The sequence below is a fragment of the Teleopsis dalmanni genome, chromosome 1 (assembly GCF_002237135.1).
Source record: "Teleopsis dalmanni isolate 2A chromosome 1, ASM223713v2, whole genome shotgun sequence".
Lineage (NCBI taxonomy): Eukaryota > Metazoa > Arthropoda > Insecta > Diptera > Diopsidae > Teleopsis > Teleopsis dalmanni.
This window is the reverse complement of record NC_051846.1, coordinates 18,548,116-18,568,178: the sequence shown is the minus strand read 5'-3', so window position 1 is coordinate 18,568,178 and position 20,063 is coordinate 18,548,116. Positions and strand designations below refer to the sequence as shown.

Sequence of the window (20,063 nt, the reverse complement as noted above, 5' to 3'; positions counted from 1 at the left end):
TTAAAGCAATTTTCAGATTTATATTGCATAAATTATAATAGAAAAGCAACGTAACCCAATATGGGGGAAATATTTTAACAATAGCAAAGCGAATTCAGAAGATACTAAAAATGTTGGGCTTTCTCAATACAAACAATTAAACAATTAATTTTACTGTAATTTAAATGCATAAAAAATAAAAAAAAATGTATCATAATTCAAATAAATTATATTAAAACACTATAATAATAATAATAATAATATTATTATATATAATAAAACTGAATACGTAATTATTCCAATCAAGTCATAAAATTTCACATAAATAGCACACATTTTTTAGGGAAATTCAAATTAGAAAGCAGTTGAAAAATTTAACTTATACATACATACATATATTAAGGAGAGTTTACTTAGATATTTTGTACATAGGGAAAATAATAAATTAAATAAACTATTTTATTAGTTATTAACACATTTTAAGATAAAAACTACTTTTCTAAATAATTTAAATATTTTTAGTATGTGTGTTTACCCAAGTCGTTTCTGTCTCGCCTCTTTGCGACCATAGGATAGCGGTAGAGTGAAACGCGTCACAATTCCCTCTGGCCCAAACACATTTGATGGAATATTATCCAAGGAATCGGACAAAGAACGCGAATCCGATTGATCTTGTAAACTAAAAACATTGATGAGCAAGTTAAGGTGTGGTTGTGTGTATTTCATTTCGTATTTTTAATGAAATTTTAATGAAAGAGTTGAGTTTTTGTGGACGTAACTTTACAAATTTATATTAGTAATATTTTATTTTTTTATCTAAAATATCATTTATAAGCTTAGAAAAATTAATATAAAACGTAAAAGAGAACTGACTCAAAGTTTATGATTTACGAGCGAAATATGTGGAAGATATTGTAAAATAATTCAAAAAATTTTGATATTTTTTTGTAATATCAATATTGTAGAAATATTTTCAATGTATACAGTTTTAACATCATAATTATTATTATTTTTATTATTCATGAAATTTTTATTCAATATTTTACAAATAAATGAATAATTTCAGTAATGAATTTTTATTTATTTTGTGAATGATTAGTGACTAATGAAAATTAAGCTAAGTTAAAATTATTGCAATTACATGAGTTTGATGTCATCAATTTAAATTATTTATCATAATACTTAAATGTTTATTTCATTAAATGAAATAAAGTATCATTTAAAGATTCATTTAGGATTCAAAAGAAACTATAGGGTTTAAAAATATGTTTTTAATATATATTTTTTCACAACTAATTCGAAATAGATGAATAAAAATCATCAGAGTTCTTTTGGAATAATTTAACTATTTAATAGTCTATATATAATTTTTGGACTTCAAATATAAGAAATTGACCCTGGTCTATTAATAAATTATCTGTGAAACTAATGGTTAAGTAAATTGTTATAATGTATTTGTCATATATATGTCACAACAATACGCATTTTATTTTTTAGATGATTTTCTTAAATAACTTCGCAATTAATTATTAATTTTGAGACAAAATGAGTGTAAATAAAAATAAATAAGAAAACTTATTTTCTTAATTCGACAGGCGCGAGTTCTAAGCCTGGCACTTGCAGTCCAAACTTTATATTACCATATATAAGGTGCTCTATATACTTTGTGAAATAAAGTTTATTAACAAGAAATCCGCTTAGAATGAACGCAGTATAGATGACTTCAAGCCATTTTGAAAGGTTTATAGTATGCATATTTGTCAAAGTTGAATATATTATTACCATAGATTTGTTTAGGAAGCAAAAAAAATATTTCGCAGATATCAACATCGTTCTTAAAACAGAATTTATTAGTTGTTATTAAAGTGTATTATAAAGATTAGGTACTTTAAGAACTTATATATTCAGGATCATGCTTTTAATTATTATACTTCAAAATACAAAAATTATAAAGATATAAATATTCTTAGTATTTCATCGTTAAAACATATGTTTCTAAATATAAAAATCCTAAATTATATAAATGTTTGTGCTTAGTATACACAATGATTAAAATTAAAAACACATACTAATATCATAAATTAAAAATTTAAAACAAATGCATTTTATTTTCATTCCATAGTTGCCACAAAATAATATTAGATAATATCTTTAAGAACCTGTCGCTTCCAATTTTACAATTCCCTTTAATATTTAATATAGATAAAAATTGTTCATGGCTATATAACTACACTACACAAACACACACCAACACTACAAAACATTAATGTCTATTATAAATGTAAATACAGTTTATTTATTTTTATTTATGAAATGGACTACACACAATTACTTTTATAATATACAAATAACATATTGAGAAATCATTTTATTTGTGTTAAAACTGACTTGATATGATTAATAAAAAAATAACACGTAAACCCTCAAAAATGGATAAACACATACATTATTTATACATAAAATAAAGACAAAATGTTAAAATTAAAAAAATAAAATTTATAGAAATTATAACATATTCGGCATGAAATTAGTTAACAAAAAATATTATGGTAATTATATAATGAGCAAGTACATATCTTCTCGACTCTTACCTTAAACTTAAATCTGGTGATGCACAACGTACTGCAACACTTGGGATTTGTGGCACTAAACGCATAACACATGCCACTTGATTACGCCATAAACGCAAATAAAGATCCTTTTGACTTTCAGTAGGCATTTTTTTGGTAGGAGCAGAACTGCGTAATAGAGAGGCACGATTGTCACTAACTGGCCTAAATTTTCAATTAAACAATGATAGGATTTTAATACTTTTGAATATGTTTAATGATCTTACGTTGGATCAATAACACTGTACAATGTTGAAACACGAGAATAGCAGATAGGCCAAGCTTGTGCTACTGCAGACGGACATTGCTGCAAAATATGATTTCGTTCAAAGAAGCCTGCTAAACAGATTGCCCATGGATCAAACTGATGTTGATGTGAATTGCTTGCTTGCGATAAATTCAAAGTTGATGTTGATGATTTAGATGTTTCTAAAGTAGGCAAATTAAAAAAAAAGATATATATATATATATTTAACAGAAGAAATATACATAAAAACTTGTACCGTCTGTAATTCCCGCTAACCACACACCACTAGTGCGTTCAGCTATCCACTGTAGATCAATAACGTTCGCGTTTAAAATTGCAGTCTTATCGGTTTGAGGCAAATGTGGTAAGCACTTTTCAAGCACTTGAGGACAACATTTGTCTATAACATCAATTACGGGTGGTTCTGTTTCTGGTATACCCAATGCTTTCATCAAATTTTTTACTTCTTTTAATATCATAGCTGCCAATTTACGCAAAAATGGACGATAATTGCATAACAAGACTAGTGCAAAGCCCTCAACAAAATGCAAAGTTGTGGCAAGTGGTATTTCATTCTTTTTAGTGGGATCATGCATGCTAATCACTGTGGTTTGTGTTATGCTCGACATACCACTTGAGGTAATACTTGATGTGCCACTTGAAGTCGTATTCAAGCTTTTCGCATTACTTGCACTTGAGATTTGACTTGTAGCTGTATCTTTCCCAGCTCCAGTGGACACACCACCGACTGTGGATACCGTGTTAACGCAAACAACTGTTGTTGGTGGTTTCAAGGTGTTTGTACCAACATTTCCATTACTATTAACATTAATAGCGCAACGCCAAATATTCAAAAATACAAATAACATACGTGTACAATTTTCCAATAATTGCGGATAAGTATCGGTGACATCGCGCACAAGAAACTGAGTATACCCGTGCACGACATCCTGACGCCAATCCGGAAAGTCAATAACTAATGTTTGCAGCGATTGATGAGTCAGCATACGTAACTCTTCGTCCATATGGACAGTGAGACGCGATAGTAAATCAACTAACTCCTGGGGTGTCATTGTATCAGGTATAAGGCGTGGCACTGCAGCTACACATGTACGAAATAGATCAATTCGGGGCTTACGTTCACCAGATAACATTTCATCGGGCTCCTTATTTTGATTTTGTGTATTTGTCATCATTAACGGTCGACCGTAATGAACATCAAGAGCACGCAAAATATCAACAAAAACTCTGCGCACATGTGGAAAATAAGTAGACATACCAATGCTTCGGGCCGTATCATCAGTCAACATTTTATTAATGTAAGTTTTTTTTACACGTAAAGTATTACCCGAAGGCAGTACTGGTACTGTGCGAGGCATAGGTGGTTCACCATCTTTTTGCTGCAACGAATCCGCAACAACTAAAAATGCTCGTAAACCTATACTCATGCGTTCTGGATTAAGTATTAACTAAAAATTAAGAATATATAAATAATATATTTGTTTTCATAAAACTCCTTCAAATAATATAAGGTTATTATTACCTTAATCGAACGGCCTACACACAATAAATCATAAACTATCTCACGCATAGCAAAGTCTAAACGTTCCTGAGCTATAAATTGTATAATCTTAACAAATATATTTAAGGGAGTGTCGCGAGGTATAACGCCTTTGGAGCCCCTATATGAAAAAAAACTATTGATTTCTTTTTTATATCAATAAAAAAGTCAATATAATACTTACTTTGGAAACAATGAATTAACTATACTCTGTAAACGTGAATGGGTAGCTGAATTAGACTCACATTTAATACGTATCATATAAACCCACAGCAAACGATATAGAGACTCCAATGCAACACGGCTCATTTTGGCGTCGCGATTTTTTAAATTACTGAGACACATCGCCAGAAAATAGTGCCAGTTCGTTAAAAAGAATGTCTTCTGAGATACACAAAGCAAGCATGTTACCAATGGGAATAAAGCTAAGCGATGTTTAGATTTTGTTGAAGCATCTAAAGTTTGTACATATAACAATTCAACGAAATTCTTGACGCATGGTACGTTTACTTCATTTTTAACAGCCTACACATTAAAGAAAATAAAAGATTCTATTGAATTTTATTTCAACTTTTCTTAAATATAATAAACTTACAGCAGCCACTGGTACTAGAATTTCCACAAATAAGCCAGCTAAGGCATGCTTAATATCTTTATCTTTTAATTCTAAAAAGTACTGGCCACATTCATGCATAAATTGAAATGAAGCTTCAAATTCTTCAATTGGCACCATCTGCAAAATAAGTAAAAAAACTATCGAAACGTCTTTATTGGAACATTTCAAATTATTATACTTACTTTAACTCTAAAAAATTTCATGCCCATTAATAAACTTATGATACTTTGAGTTGTTGTTGGCGATGGTTCTTTTGCTCGTAAGTCTTTTAATTCGCTCATGAATCTTTTACGCACAGAGGAAAATCTGCTTTGTGCTAGTACGCCAATTACTTCGGCATACAAATCAGCAATCATATGTATGTTATGTGCATTGGGATTATTTTGTAAACCTTCCTTATACTTAAAATGCTTAAAAGCCAAATTTTCAATATTGCGAATAAGATCTTCGTGTCCAGGATGAAACGGCAATTGCTTTAGTATTTCAATAAGTGCTAAACAAAATATAAATTCAACGGCAGCCTCACGACGCTGCAATTGATATTCTAATTCAATGGCAGGTTTCGGTTGCGTAGCCTTCTCCATACGTTTGAGATCATTTTTAATTTCAGCATCTGACAATTGCCGACGATGCCAAGCTAGTAATGTATGCAATAAAGAAGGTAGACAATGTTCGGCTACAGAACCTAACGCAGACAGTAGCTGATCGAACTGCTGATCTTCACCGCGCTGTAGGAGTTTAGAAAGATTCTTATCTGCACTTTCTAGCATAACCAGTTCAATTTTTTTCTCTGCTTGTACTGTGAAATCACTAAAAAGATTTCTCATAACGATCTCACCGGGTCGTAGGGTACTCATTTCGTTTCCTAGGCACTGGACCGACTGTGTACAATCTGACTGAGTATAAGGCATTATATTTATAATTGAGGTGCGCGAATGCGTACCCCAGGGCAGCAGTGCTTGACGCAATGGTATAACAAGCGGTACTGAGTTATTTATGACTGAAGGCACAGACGTTGAAGCTGCTATTAACCCATTTACATTGGAACTTCTATTTGTACCGTTGATAGTATTGATAGTATTTATGCTGCAATTATTTAAAGAATTGCTTGTAATGTTGCTATTGCTGCATTCACTTTCTGCATATATCTCTGTCGATAACAAAATCTGTGATTCATTAAGTGTACTGCAATCAATGTTTACATTTTGTGGTAATGAGTTTTCATCATTTACTGCATTAAATGGAACATTAACTGGTGAAATTGTGTCGCCGCTGCTAACATCAATTCGTGAAGATTTGGGAGTTGATGAGTAATCGTTTGAGTTTATTGAATGACGATGAACCGACGTATTATTGCTGATGTTGCTAAAAATATTATTGCTGTTCCCAGTTATGGTGCTATTAGTGTTTGTATTGTTGATTGTTGTGGCAATATTTTGCTGATAACTGTTATCGTGTATTGACAGTATTTGATAACCATCATCAAATATCGTTTGCGCTGTGCCAGCTGTTGGACTATTCGTTTGCGAATTAGCAACAGTTGCACTGGGGCTTGTGGATATTGCAGCTACATTTTCTGTTTGACTTGGACTTGAACCTATAAAACCGAAAATTTTTAAATAGAATAAAGTTTGATTGAGCTTATCATAAAAAATTTATCGAAAAATTTGAAAATTATGAGTCATATGGCGATAATTATTAATATGTAATTTTTTAATTTATATGTCAGTATTAGAAATTATACACACTTTAATGATATTAATAAATTTTTCAGAAGCCCATAAATATTTTAAAAATTTTTTGCATATGTGCGATGCAAAATTATCTTTTCAATGATAACTTAACATCATATTTAGCGTTCAGACTTATCAGACTTATCAGATTTTAAAAACTAATTAAAATCAGGTCACTTCTAGTCAACTTAAAATTTAACATATTAATTTATTTTGCATTACTATTTCGATGTATCAAATTAAATAACATATATCATTGCTGTTAAAAAACAGCGGTAACAACTATTAAGAAAAAGAAAGTCCAGTAAATTAATCAATGGACGTTTACCGTTCGCTGACATCAACAAAGTACTGATTACAACTACTACCCCAGTTTCGCCAGTTTTTTATATATCTATATATCAAATTCGAACTTGTAAAATAGGAAGTATTTTAATGTAATGACTAAACTGGATATCATTAATATAGAAACTGAAAAGTTAAGAATACTGAAACGATTTTTATATAATGTAAAACAGTTATCATATACAGATACCAAACTTTGATATATTTAATTATAAAATATAAGAATAAATACAATTGTACTAAATCTAACTTTTCATTTAAAAATGCTTTCTAAACAGATATTCTTGAAATATTTTAAATAAAAAACAATTTATTGTTTATTAAATTTATTTATTATTATTTATTTATTATTTATTATTATTTATTTATTATTACTTATTTATTATTATTTATTTATTATTATTTATTAATTATAGTCATAATTTCAATGATTTTCATTACATTTGATTGGCCACATCACATATATTTTTTTTAAGATAATAGTGTTATGAATCTCAAGACTATCTGTCAATCAAAATATCCCCAGGTTATTCTAACCAAACGAATTTAAATGACTGTGACTGTGTGCGTTTGTACTCAACAAACATCCTTCAACTCACCTGAAAATGATAACATATACAGCTTATTGTCTATATTATTTTTAATGCCATAGTAATTTTTAATATTATCACAAAAATAATACTAAAGAATGGCGTCAAAACACCATCACACTTCTTTGTTTGAGTTAAGCAAAGTTTCATAACCATAAATGAGACATTTGTCGAAAGTGACGTTATCAGTTTCTTTCCCTAAAAGCTTTAAATTGTTAGTCTTTGCAATTGTGAACTGAAATATTTTCATAATCAATAAATCACATATTGATCAAATTAAAAATTCATAACATTTAATTTTATTTTTGAAATAAACATGGAAACTGATGGCTCGATACGTAGAATTGTTCCATTACAAAAAGTAAAAGTATTCAACCAAAGTTTTTTAAGGCGAAATAAAGCAAAAGAAAACTAACAATGAAAATCAATGAATGGATTTTCAAGTTCATTTAAATGTGACGATTTATTTATTTGTTTTTATTTCTTACTTTTCCTATATTTATGTAATTAACTTCACAATAAACGTTTAAATTCGTGCTATTGCTTTGGATTTTTTCCAACTAGAAATTGAATAAGTATTTCCAATTGAATAAGTAATCCACGCGATGAAATACTGAAGGAAACCGGGTACAAGCTAAATACTATTTAAAACACACAAGTATAATCAACAATAATGTTTGAATTTTTTAAATTAAGGTTTTGGCCACAATTTGAACAATAAAGATATTTGGTACTTTGATTATGAAAATTTTTTATCATTCTTCTGATTGCACGGAATTTCGATTTTGTTATTGATTGTGCTAAAAACGACCATTTTTGGCTAGTAGAAGATTTAATATCGTTTGAGCCATTTTTCTCACCCACCTGACAAAGCTGTCATCCTTCAAAATTAGGGACATAGGCAAGTTTATAGACTTGACCGGCTAATGCCTACTTTAGTCTTTGTACTTGTACTTCGAGGTGTACTTGCTCTTGTATATAAACAACATTTTATCTGTGGTACCACAAACAGGACATTATTGGTGCTTAAGTGGGTTTTGATGTGGTCCACCTTCTTAATTGGACCTTATCTATACTAACTTATGAGACATTTTTGTTAAGAAACACTTTAATAAATACCTGCGTATTATGTGTAAAATGTGCAATAGTTGCAAAAATAAACACTGAATTCCTATTCTTTTATCCAATGCTTAAATAATTTTGTTTTGCAGATAAATTTTTTTTTGGCATATATGTCATATGTCTTACATGTCAAAATACACAATATCACAATACACAATACTAATTGGTTTATAGTTTTGTGTTTTTGTAACTTTTTGCTGGATTTTTATATATAATCAGCAAAATATAACACAACGCATAGAAGACAAATGGTAAAAACAGTGGCGTAACTACAGGGAAGCGACTAGAAGCAACGCTTTCGGGCCCCCGAATTTAGGGGGGCCCATTATAAATTAAGGTATTCATTGTATTTATTTTTAATAAATTCGCAAAAGTGGGACGAAACGTTTTTTGTTGGAATAACTCCATATTGCACCGACTCCATATTGCATTTTATAAAAGATACTTAAATTTTAAATTTAAAGTACATAATATATATGTACTTCAAATAAAATGTTAAACCTATTTATAAAATAAAAAAGTTTTTCTAAGAAAAATATGTGTCTGAATCGAGAGTTTATATGGAAGCTATATCCAGATTTAAACCCATTTGAATATAATTTTGTACGTTGTCTTATGCAAATATCAGTACAGTATATACTAAATTTCATTCGAATACCTTTATTAAAAACGGAGAAACTTCATGTCCGATTGTTAAGTTTATGTGGCAGCCATAAGAAATAGTAGTCCAATTTCAATTAAATCAAATGGTGAACAGAGTTCGCTTCCGAAAAGTATGTGTGTAAAGTTTCATTCGAAGAGTTCAAAAGCTGAGAAAGTAGTTTGAACTGAAAAAGTACGTATATACTATACTGATATTTACTTTATGGTATTTCCGACGTTTCTTTTAATGCGTTACGAATATCTTGTCAAACCTTACGCTTTTTACTCTTTTTCGTGTAAAGGGTATAAAAAGATGTTAGTAGGGGCCCCTTAGTTAGAATTTGCTTATAGGCCTAAAAAATGTAGTTACGCCACTGGGTAAAAATATTATTAAAAATTTGTATATACATATTTTTTAAAACAAAACGAATTCATATGTTCAAACATGATTTTTAAAATAACTCAAGTGATATAATTGTCCTTATTAATAAATAAATATTCCAAAATATGCTTATTTTTTTATTATATAAATGCTGCGAAAAGGAAAAATCAATTAGGTTAAGTTGAAAATTATGCAGAATGCGAGTATAAATCAAATTCATTGGATCTTGAATGCGTTGGCGTTGCTGCTACTGTTGCTGTTGAGTGTAGATTTGTGTAAATATGTGATAATGGTGTGAAAATTAGTAAATAAAACAAAATTAGGGAAAAGATAAACATAAACAAGCGCTAAAGTACTGCTAAATAAATAAATAAACAAACAAACAAAACAAATAAACAAGTAGAAGGAAGGTAATTTGCATAATGCTTACGCCTATCGACTATGTATGTGTGTATATTTGTGAATGTGTATTATGTGATTGTGTGATGTGTATTAAAAGTTTGATTTTGAAAGGTTCAACATTTTTTCAAATATTTAAATAAAAACTTTTATTTATGTTAAATACGAAAGCTTTAATATATATTTAATGAAAAAATAGTGAAAATGTGCTAAAAATGATGTGTCATTCAAATAAAATTTCGCTGATAAAAAACTACATTTAATTTTTTATTTTTGGTTCTGATATGGTTTTAAACAAGCAAAAATGTTCTAACTGTTTAAGACAATGCAACGCCCTCGAGATTAGAACACTGCAATATAATTATGTTAATAAAAAAGTTGCACTAAGCACTGTTGTGGCAAACAATCTTTAGAATAATCTTAGTGTTAGGTTCTATGGGCAGTTGTTTTAATCTGCTTCAAGTTAAATATCTAATTCTACTGTTTTCTACATATTCATTTATTAAGATTATCTTCTATTAATATTCTAATTATTCACTTGTATATGTCATAATTGATTTTGTTGGAATAACAATTGTTTCGATTTGTTCCTCGTTGGAGTGGTTTATATGTCAATTTCATGTCAATTTGTTAGCACTAAGGTACGTTGTGCTAACAAACTAAGTTCTAAAAATTTAGTTTGTAAAATTACTATAGAAATTTTTTGTTACTAAATAGCATTTTTGTCTCATACGATCAAAAAACATTTTGAATTTTTCTGTCTCTACTTAATGTTTTCAGTTTATCAATATTGATATATATGTATATCCTTTTCGTTACTCCATTCAAGAACTGTTTATAAATTTGTTTAATAAAAGTTTCAAATTGCAAACGAACCTTTTAGCTTTTTTTGTGTCCATTGGAAATTCCATAACATCAAAAAGGAGCATAAACTCGCGAAATATTCACACGACGAATGGCGATAAATTGCAATAAGTCAAAGTTCGAAGCTCTGAGGACTTAAAATAATAATATCTTTCTTCTCACTGGCGTTCACTGACGGCAACAAATACGTGAGAATTAAAAGCAGGTAAATATTATTAATAAATAATTAAGAAAAAACAGTTTGTTTTATTTTAAACGTTTGTAAATACAATTTTTATGAATCACTTTTTCGATTTGCTGCTAGCAATTAATTTTTTTTTATTATTTTTAATTGCGAATTGTTTTTTCACTTGTAATTAAATTATCTATAATTAAATTATCAGAATCTTTCAATTTTTGATTTTTTTGTGCCGTTTTTTGTTGTTTACTTTGTAGTTTGTTGCTACTATTTCAATTTTTTTCTATTTATGGTGAAGAAAAACGTAAACATAAATCATAGTTTCAAGACAAAAAATCAAATTTAATCAAATATGACGTTATTGCTGTGAAACTAATCTACAGAACACTTGATTTCTAGTTCGATTGTGTGATACAACTGAATACTAAAATTACAAATACTACTACAACAAAAGCGTCATAATCAGACATCAATTTTTTAAATAATTTTAAATTTGTTTTTGTTTTATATATTTGTGTTTGTTTTTTAAGGTTTTATATTTGATATTTGCATACCAAGATATTAAGATATTGCAATTCAACAATATTATTTCCAACAAAATTTCAATTTTTTACTTATAAAACACATTATATAAATGATATGAAACAACAAAAGTTAGACAAATTGTGTTAATTAACGCGCGCATTCGATTATGTACATTTTCAAATCGCGGCATTCACTGAAAAATATAAATTTCAAAAACACAGCAATTGTCAAAAATTAAAACAGCAGAAAATTGTAGCAATAGAGGCAACAACAGCAACAACGCAGCAATCAAAACAATCAGCAAGATTTTATTTACAAAATATGAAATACATATATATAAACTGATGACAACATTTAAAGAACTTTGAATAACATAAAAACAAAAAAAAAATAGCAATTAAAGATACTTTTCACTGTTTCTTTTCTTATACATTTGAAACAAGATTATTTATATTTCAATTAGAAATTTTGCAACAATAAGCACAAATCCTCAATATCAAAAAGATTTTTTCAAATTTTCATATACAAAATTGTTTTTATATTATATTATTTAATTTTTTGCGAGTTTTAAATTTCTTTAACGTTACAAAGAAAGATGCAAATTCGACCGTAGCTAATCACGAACTGTTGCCGCAAAAAATATAAATTCAAACCTAAAAAAAGCACAACAAAAACAAAAGCTGAGTAAAACAAAAACAATTTAACATTAAAATAAAAACGAAAACGAAAACGAAAACAGTAAAGCTAAACCAGCAAGAACAAAAAACCAACAAAAATTAATGAATTAGAATTATTATTAATAATATGAATATGATGTGCGAGCACAAAAGCTTGAGGTAAATTTTGAGCATTAACTTAAGAGAGAGAACAAAAATTCATATAGTAGAAACAAAAACAAATTAACAAAAACTAATAAACGCACACACGACAAAATTCAGGACAGCTCAACTCGGTATAATCAGTCAGTCAAAAAGAAGCTACACAGCGTAAAGCAGTGCAGTAAAAGAAGTTTATTACTCATACCACACAACGCACACATTGGGGCTATGTAAACCCAAATAAATATACATCAGCAGAAATACTATCAAAAAAAATAACAGCGCAAAATTACACTACCCCCCGGAAGCATTTTATTACGTTGAAATGTGTTAAAACAGTTTGTAAAACTACGCAACAACAAAATTCATTGACGAAAGTATATCGTAAATAATGCAAATGTAACTTTTAACTGTGACTCGTACACATTCACATACACAATTAAACCAATCTTGCGCGCGCGACTTTACACAAAACAAAAACACGAAACATGATTGAATGAACTTCAAAAAAGTTCATAAAAAACTTTCTACTCCATAATGCAAACTACTGTAACGCATTTGAAATAGAATAAAATAATATAAACTAAACCTAAATACTGAATATAAACAAATGTGTGTAATAAGAAAATGGTGACATTTAATGCCAAAACTAATAAATAAACTCAACAGAGAAACAATACTAAATACTAAACACGTTTTACGGCGCACAAATACAGAAAAGTGGAAAATTGACTACATCTATATATGTATATGTAAATTTATAAAAAATAAGTAAATAAAACAAAAATAATTAGTAATTGTCATAACAACTAGTGAATTGACAAGCCAAAATTAAAATGGCAAACACTTCACATTTTCATTTTTACATCATTTTTATGCTTTTATGACCCTGTTCTAATTGTAATTGGGTGACAGAGATAACTCGAATACATAAATAATCACAAATACAACAATGATATTAACAAAAATAAGTTTATGTATAAACAAAATATATGTCAATTGATAAAATGGTCATTTTGGAAAAAATTAAGAGCTTAGCGGCTAAGTCCGCAATCAATTTAAATATTGAATTGAAAAGAAATTAAAAATTTTTGTTGTTAATATTTTTTCAGACACACACATGCGTATGTAATTTAATTAAAACAAAAAAACATTAATTAGAAAAAGCCTTGCATGCAAAGTAAAATAGTACACAAATGAACTTTCATTTTCGACCATTATTTACATTGTAATTATGTTGCGGACAAATTAAATTATTAAACTGACTTAAATGATTATTTTCTTGTAAATAAATAATAACTGTAAATTTGAATAACTGTAAAAATATATTTACATTACAATATTAAAAATAGTCGTTTTAATAGAAAAGATAATTAACAAAACAAATTCATTTTAGTTTGTTTCAACTAAAAAAAAATCTATTATTTTATATACAATTAATTCTATCAAAAGATGTTGGTAATCAAACAAAACTTCACTATTTCCTAAAGAATAAATAAAGATAATGTGATTCGAGAAACTAAGTTTCCAAATCAAATCAAATTTAGGACAATAATAAAAACCGAGTAATCTGTTTATAATCCGAAAAACGTTAAAAATAAAAAAAATCGAAGTTAATGTGGTAAGTCATTTTATATGGATAACGAATCACGAATCAGAATAAATAAAGATAATGTGATTCGAGAAACTAAGTTTCCAAATCAAATCAAATTTAGGACAATAATAAAAACCGAGTAATCTGTTTATAATCCGAAAAACGTTAAAAATAAAAAAAATCGAAGTTAATGTGGCAAGTCATTTTATATGGATAACGAATCACAAATGTACAAAAACGTGCGATCACAGATTCTTTTCCATACTCATTTCCTAAGATCGAATGAAGTTAATGACTCACAGTTAAAACGAAAATTTTTGAGTTACATTTTTAATATTTTTAACCGTAAAACAATTAAAAGAATTGAGTAAGCTATTAGCTATTGCCAAATTTCCTTAAATTTGAACAATACTTTTCTTAAATAAATTTTAGATAATACAAATTCTTTACAACTTAGCTACATCAACAATTGTGAAATGCAATACTGAATAAGATATCAAACTCAAATCAATGTCATGAATGATGATAAGGATATTTAAAATATTTGAATATTTATAAAAACGGGCTTATTGATGTTATTTTCCTTTTGGAAAATGCCATTTGTGTTTAATAAACAATTTAATGCTAAACAAGGTCAATGTAATACGCAAAGCCACACCCAAACTCCTAATCTGAATATAATAATTAGAAATAATTGCAACGTAAATTTAAAAATATTTTAAAAATGAAAATCAAAACACAACAATCACAATGTTTAGATAAGTAGTAGCAAAAAATAACAAAAACAAAAGCAATAATTAAATTAAAATACTTTAAAAATAAATACTTAGGAAACTTGGCCAGAACAGGATTCACCCGTTGACAATATTGATAACACTCGTCGTTACCGTGACACATCAATCGAGTCCACTGAACTTGCGGCCGTGCACAGCTTAGACGTTACTCGATGAATCTAAAACGCAACTTTAAAATAACAAAAAAATTTAATGATAATTTATGCAAGTGCGGAATAACGTTGAAAACTGCTTACAGTGGATAGTAGCAGTATCACAGTTGACATATAAGTAAAAAACTGATAGCGTTTGACTACTAACTGAAGCATTTGTTTTATTATTATTACATTTGTCTTTTACATGTTGTCTCTGCACTCATAAGATACAAGTTCAGAGCAATTTTTCTCAACCCAAAACAGATTGAGATGTCACAATAAGGGTTCTTAAATATCACAATATGGCTTATATACCAGCCACATTAAAAAAATACAAAATATTTCTATATCTTTATCTATATATAAATTACAAGCGTTATATCATAACTAATATTATACTCTTACAATAATTTCAGATAGTATAATTTGCGGCGTTGAGAAATCCGCAATACCTTTTAACAAAAAATTAATTAATATATGCAAATGGAACTAACCAAAATCTATATTCATCATATGTTAGAAAGTTTAATTTTGTTATTTACTGTCGACAGTACTGCTTAAATTTATTAAGCTCTTATATTATAATTAATTATTAACTACATATTTAATAATAAGGGAATTAAAATTATTTAAATATTATTAACCTTCTAAAAAAATTCAGAAAATGTTCTCAAGCATCACAGCTTACAAATACACCTGATGCAGATTTTAAGATTTAAGTATACGCTAATTTAAATTTCTTTTAGAAGTTACTCACAAGTTCACACATATTACCTATATTTGAGGAAAATAATGATATTTAATGCAATACCTAGTAGAGAAATGCAACAAAAACAACTTTTTTTATTTTAAATTATAGAAATTATACTCTCTTTCAGGTCTGACGATTAATTCATTCTAAATGAATTTGGTGATTATGATTCTACTTAGAGTGCACTGTCAGTTTTCGTGTCATCACTCTAAATCCTTTTACGTTATAAGTCCCAATTAATTACTTCATTAACGTAATCTTGAGAGAGATTATCATTGCTGAAACAACAAAATGTTTCTTAACAGGAACTAAAATGAGAGCAGTCGCCCAATGCATAGAGACCATCAGTAAAAGGACAGTATTAGCAGCAACATCAAATCAGCAGGTGGTGGTGAGATGAGGTAGTATTTCAATCATTTGCACTTGTATTTAATTTAGCTTCAAAAACTAATAAGTTTTGTAATTAAAACCCCATGTAAATTTATTTAAAAATTTTTAAATAAAGAAAAAACAAAACCAACAATTGAGTTCATTATTTTTGGCTTGAAACAAAAACATTAAAACTGCAATCAACGCATTTTTTGATTGCATTAGTTAATATATTTGCATTATAGTTATCTATAAAAAATGTATAGAAAAAGCAATATAATTTTTAATTACCAATTTTTTCTTCCACTTGCTGAAGTTGTGCACTATCGGGAAATTCATCTAAATTATCCATATTAGTTCTGTTTATATTAAATAACTTCGTCAATTGAATTTTATACCAAAATATTCATTACACTTCAGACTTTGAATTAAATATACTACATTTCTACAAAAGAAAAATTTTATCAACAAAATTTTCTACGAACTATGTGAAAGTTGCGTAGCCATCTTATTTCACCATGTTGACGTTTACCTTGTCAGACTTGGGCGGATAAGAAACTCAAAGTAAAATAATAGATAAATAAAAAACAGCTGAATTCCAAAGAGAAACAGCTGTGCCGCAACAAATGTAAACAAAATTTTACATCACACTTTGTGAGTTCATAAATATATAAATTCTAAATATTTTATGTAAAATGAATAACGCATCTATTCATTTTTTTGTTTTAACATTTAATTTCAAGTTAGAAACAATCATTTTCTTTAAATAAATAATAAGATAATAAGAATAATAAAACTGTTTATTGCTTGTGCTTTGTTATTCGTAAACAATCTTGTTACGAAGAAAAAAAATGTAAAATAAAAAAATATAGACATTGTTTCTGACGTTCGTTAAGTTTTCAGAGTTGCAGGTATTTGAAAAACAAATTGTATTATAAGATTAAGATTATTTATTGTTTCTGAAATTGTTTACAACATGAATACAGCAATAGGTGCATACAGAAAGCAACGTGTAATGCTTCGGAAAATATTAATAATAACCTTATTCATTTTCTTTCCTGATATTCAACTAAAATGCGTATTTTTTTTTAATAATATCTGATATTGAATAAAATCAATTTATATATATGATGTGTACTCATTTATATACTTATAACCCTTTTTGGAAAATATATTTTACAATGTTGCATTCGACATTTTTGGTCTAATTTTCTTTAATTTAGTCTTCCATTTCCCTTTCCATTGATATAAATTACTTATTGGATATAAAAGAGCTTAAATGTGTCAAAAAGTTTTTTAAAAGTTCTAAGAAAGCTTCTGTTTCTTTAGAAAAATGCAAGCAATATTTGATCAAAAATTGATACAAATTTTGGTAATTTCCCTTATGGGAAATTTATTTTTAAGATTTGAATTCTACATTTTTGGTCTAATTTTGGTTGCTTTATTTTTAAGTAAGCTGAAAAGCACGAAAGCTTTTTGTATGGTTAATGAAATTTACCTGGTATGTTAAACTTATTAAGTAAGCAGTGGATACATACTATAATAAAAATATAATTCTAGCACAATTAAATGAACATATTCATTAAATTTAAATGCTAAATGCATGCTAATATTAAAACTAAAACACTGAATTAAATTAATTTTATATAAACATCATTATTTCTCATTAAATAGTATTAAATATAATTCTTATTGTATGTAAAGAACTACTAGCAATACTTACATTTATATAAATGTTATATTTTAAACAATTAAGTTAGTTTTGTATATTAAACATTGTAACGATGATGTGTTAAATAATTTCTAATAATATTGCTTAATATCTTCTTCATATGCTTTTTTATTCCTGAAAAAAATAATGGCTACGCAATACCATCTATTGTGAACTTACCAATGCCAGTGGCAATGCATTACCATACATCCGGATATGAGTAAGTTGAATAATTAATATTAGTTCATGTATGGTTTGTTGATACGGAAGTCTAAATGTATATAACTGAAGTTCCATGCTAATTAGTATCAGTCTTCGAATATTAAATTATTCGAATTATATTAACATCAGTACTTAATTTTAAGTTTTATGAAAACTGTTTGAAGGTAACACTGTGTCATGAACCAGATATCGAAAGTAATCGATAGCATTGATTCATATTTGTTGATTTTTCGCAAACTGATTTGTTATAAAATTCAATTCCTGTATAATTCACAGTTGTGTTAAAAGCGGCTCGTTGTATGTGGATAAAACTTAATTGTAGTGAATCTATTTTGAAACAAGTACTCGTTACCAAAATAGATACAGATATTTAAAAGAACAGTAATAGTCATGTACTTAATTTGAACCTTTGCTGTAATTAGTTTTAAAATAGATTCAAATATAATTGTGTTATAGTTGATGTTGGGAATTAACTTATCAATTTGTGAATAAGTTGTGTAGCAGTATGAATCAAATTATCTTATCATAAATATATATTTATATTTTTTTTTATTTATGTTATTATTATTTTAGTTGTTTATGAAGCAACATAATGGAAATCCCCATACATCCACTAACTAATGACCCGACTGCCGCATGGAAGGAGATATCTAAGAATCAACGCGTTATCAAAGTTACAATGAAGCCGCCGCAAGTTAATGTTGCATTTAACAAAGCACGCGTAGTTGCCATGAGTGACACTCATAGTTTGACTCCTTACATAAAGTTTGAGATACCAGAAGGAGATATTTTTATACATGCTGGTGATTTCACAAAATGTGGCCAATTAGAAGAAGTTGTGGAATTCAATAAATGGTTGGGTACATTGCCTCATAAGCACAAAGTTGTTATCGCAGGAAACCACGAATTAAGCTTTGATAAAACTTTTACGCACCCATTTCAAAATAAAAACAGCACGGATCGGTAAGAAGGTATAAGGCATGTAAAAGTATACCCATAAAAGTGAGTATTTTTTTAATTACAGCACAAAACTGACAGGTTTATCTGTACTAGACGACTTACCTACTTTAGGAAATGCCAAAGAAAATATTGAGAGCGCAATACAAACTCAAAATATTCGGGACATACTGACCAATTGTATTTACTTGGAAGACGAAATGCTTGATATTTATGGAGTGCGTATATATGGTAGTCCTTGGCAACCCGAATTTTGCAAATGGGCATTCAATGTACCACGAGGACGTGCTTGCTTAGACAAATGGGATCTAATACCTGAAGGTAATAGAGCATTAGATATATTCATATAAGTATAGTAATAAAAATAGTTTTTTTTTATGTTTTTAAAGGCATCGATATATTGATTACACATACACCACCAGTTGGTCATGGAGATCTATGCTGTTCTGGTGTGCGGGCAGGTTGTGTCGAACTATTGACTACCGTACAAAAGCGTGTTAGACCCAAATATCATGTTTTCGGTCATGTACACGAAGGCTATGGTATCACCTCTGATGGTCGAATTATATATGTTAACGCCTCTACTTGTGACATTAACTATATACCTAATAATCCGCCCATAGTGTTTGATGTTACACTGCCTCCTGGCATGCGTAAGATATAGAACTTGTTTTATATCCATGCAATATGTTTGCTCACAACAATGGTGAATTTGTAACGAATTTTGTGATTTTTTATATTTTAATCATTTTTATGATACTCGAATTTTTTAAAATATTTAATTTGCTTAAAACAATAACAATATTATTTATTTTAAAATATTAAATTATTTAGTTTTTATCTGTTTTAAATTTAAAATAGTTTTTTCTTTACGTGTTAATTATTTTGTTATATTTTCTTTATAACGATATCAGAAATAAT

The 20,063-nt window shown here is 28.1% G+C and overlaps 2 protein-coding genes across 14 annotated transcripts in view; one reads left to right on the top strand and one right to left on the bottom strand.

The window, feature by feature from the left end:
• The window catches only part of LOC119665680 (protein furry), a 95,094-nt gene extending 78,328 nt beyond the window's left edge, over positions 1-16,766 (bottom strand). For 3 of the 7 annotated variants that reach the window (XM_038074910.1, XM_038074925.1, XM_038074930.1), the window contains exons 1-9: positions 16,544-16,765; positions 5,195-6,609; positions 4,992-5,129; positions 4,581-4,921; positions 4,379-4,517; positions 3,092-4,304; positions 2,816-3,017; positions 2,571-2,753; positions 515-658 (exon numbers count right to left, since the gene is read on the bottom strand). In XM_038074910.1, the coding sequence (XP_037930838.1) occupies positions 515-658; positions 2,571-2,753; positions 2,816-3,017; positions 3,092-4,304; positions 4,379-4,517; positions 4,581-4,921; positions 4,992-5,129; positions 5,195-6,609; positions 16,544-16,604 (3,836 nt within the window). In that variant the 5' untranslated portion in view covers positions 16,605-16,765. Of the gene's footprint in view, positions 1-514; positions 659-2,570; positions 2,754-2,815; positions 3,018-3,091; positions 4,305-4,378; positions 4,518-4,580; positions 4,922-4,991; positions 5,130-5,194; positions 6,610-11,101; positions 11,244-16,543 lie in introns of those variants that run through there. The other 4 variants (XM_038074935.1, XM_038074941.1, XM_038074918.1 and 1 more) reach the window with 3 other exon arrangements.
• Positions 16,767-18,382: 1,616 nt separating this feature from the next.
• Positions 18,383-19,901, top strand: LOC119672443 (metallophosphoesterase domain-containing protein 1). Of its 7 annotated transcripts, none has more exons than XM_038083492.1 (4): positions 18,383-18,482; positions 18,759-19,148; positions 19,210-19,463; positions 19,532-19,901. In XM_038083492.1, the coding sequence occupies exons 2-4, from the start codon at positions 18,778-18,780 to the stop codon at positions 19,804-19,806; spliced, it is 900 nt and encodes a 299-aa protein (XP_037939420.1). In that variant the 5' UTR covers positions 18,383-18,482; positions 18,759-18,777; the 3' UTR covers positions 19,807-19,901. The 7 variants fall into 7 exon arrangements, with proteins under 7 accessions (XP_037939420.1, XP_037939424.1, XP_037939419.1 ...); XM_038083496.1 differs by having other exon boundaries at positions 18,408-18,526; XM_038083491.1 differs by having other exon boundaries at positions 18,475-18,566.
• The last annotated feature ends 162 nt before the right edge of the window (positions 19,902-20,063 follow it).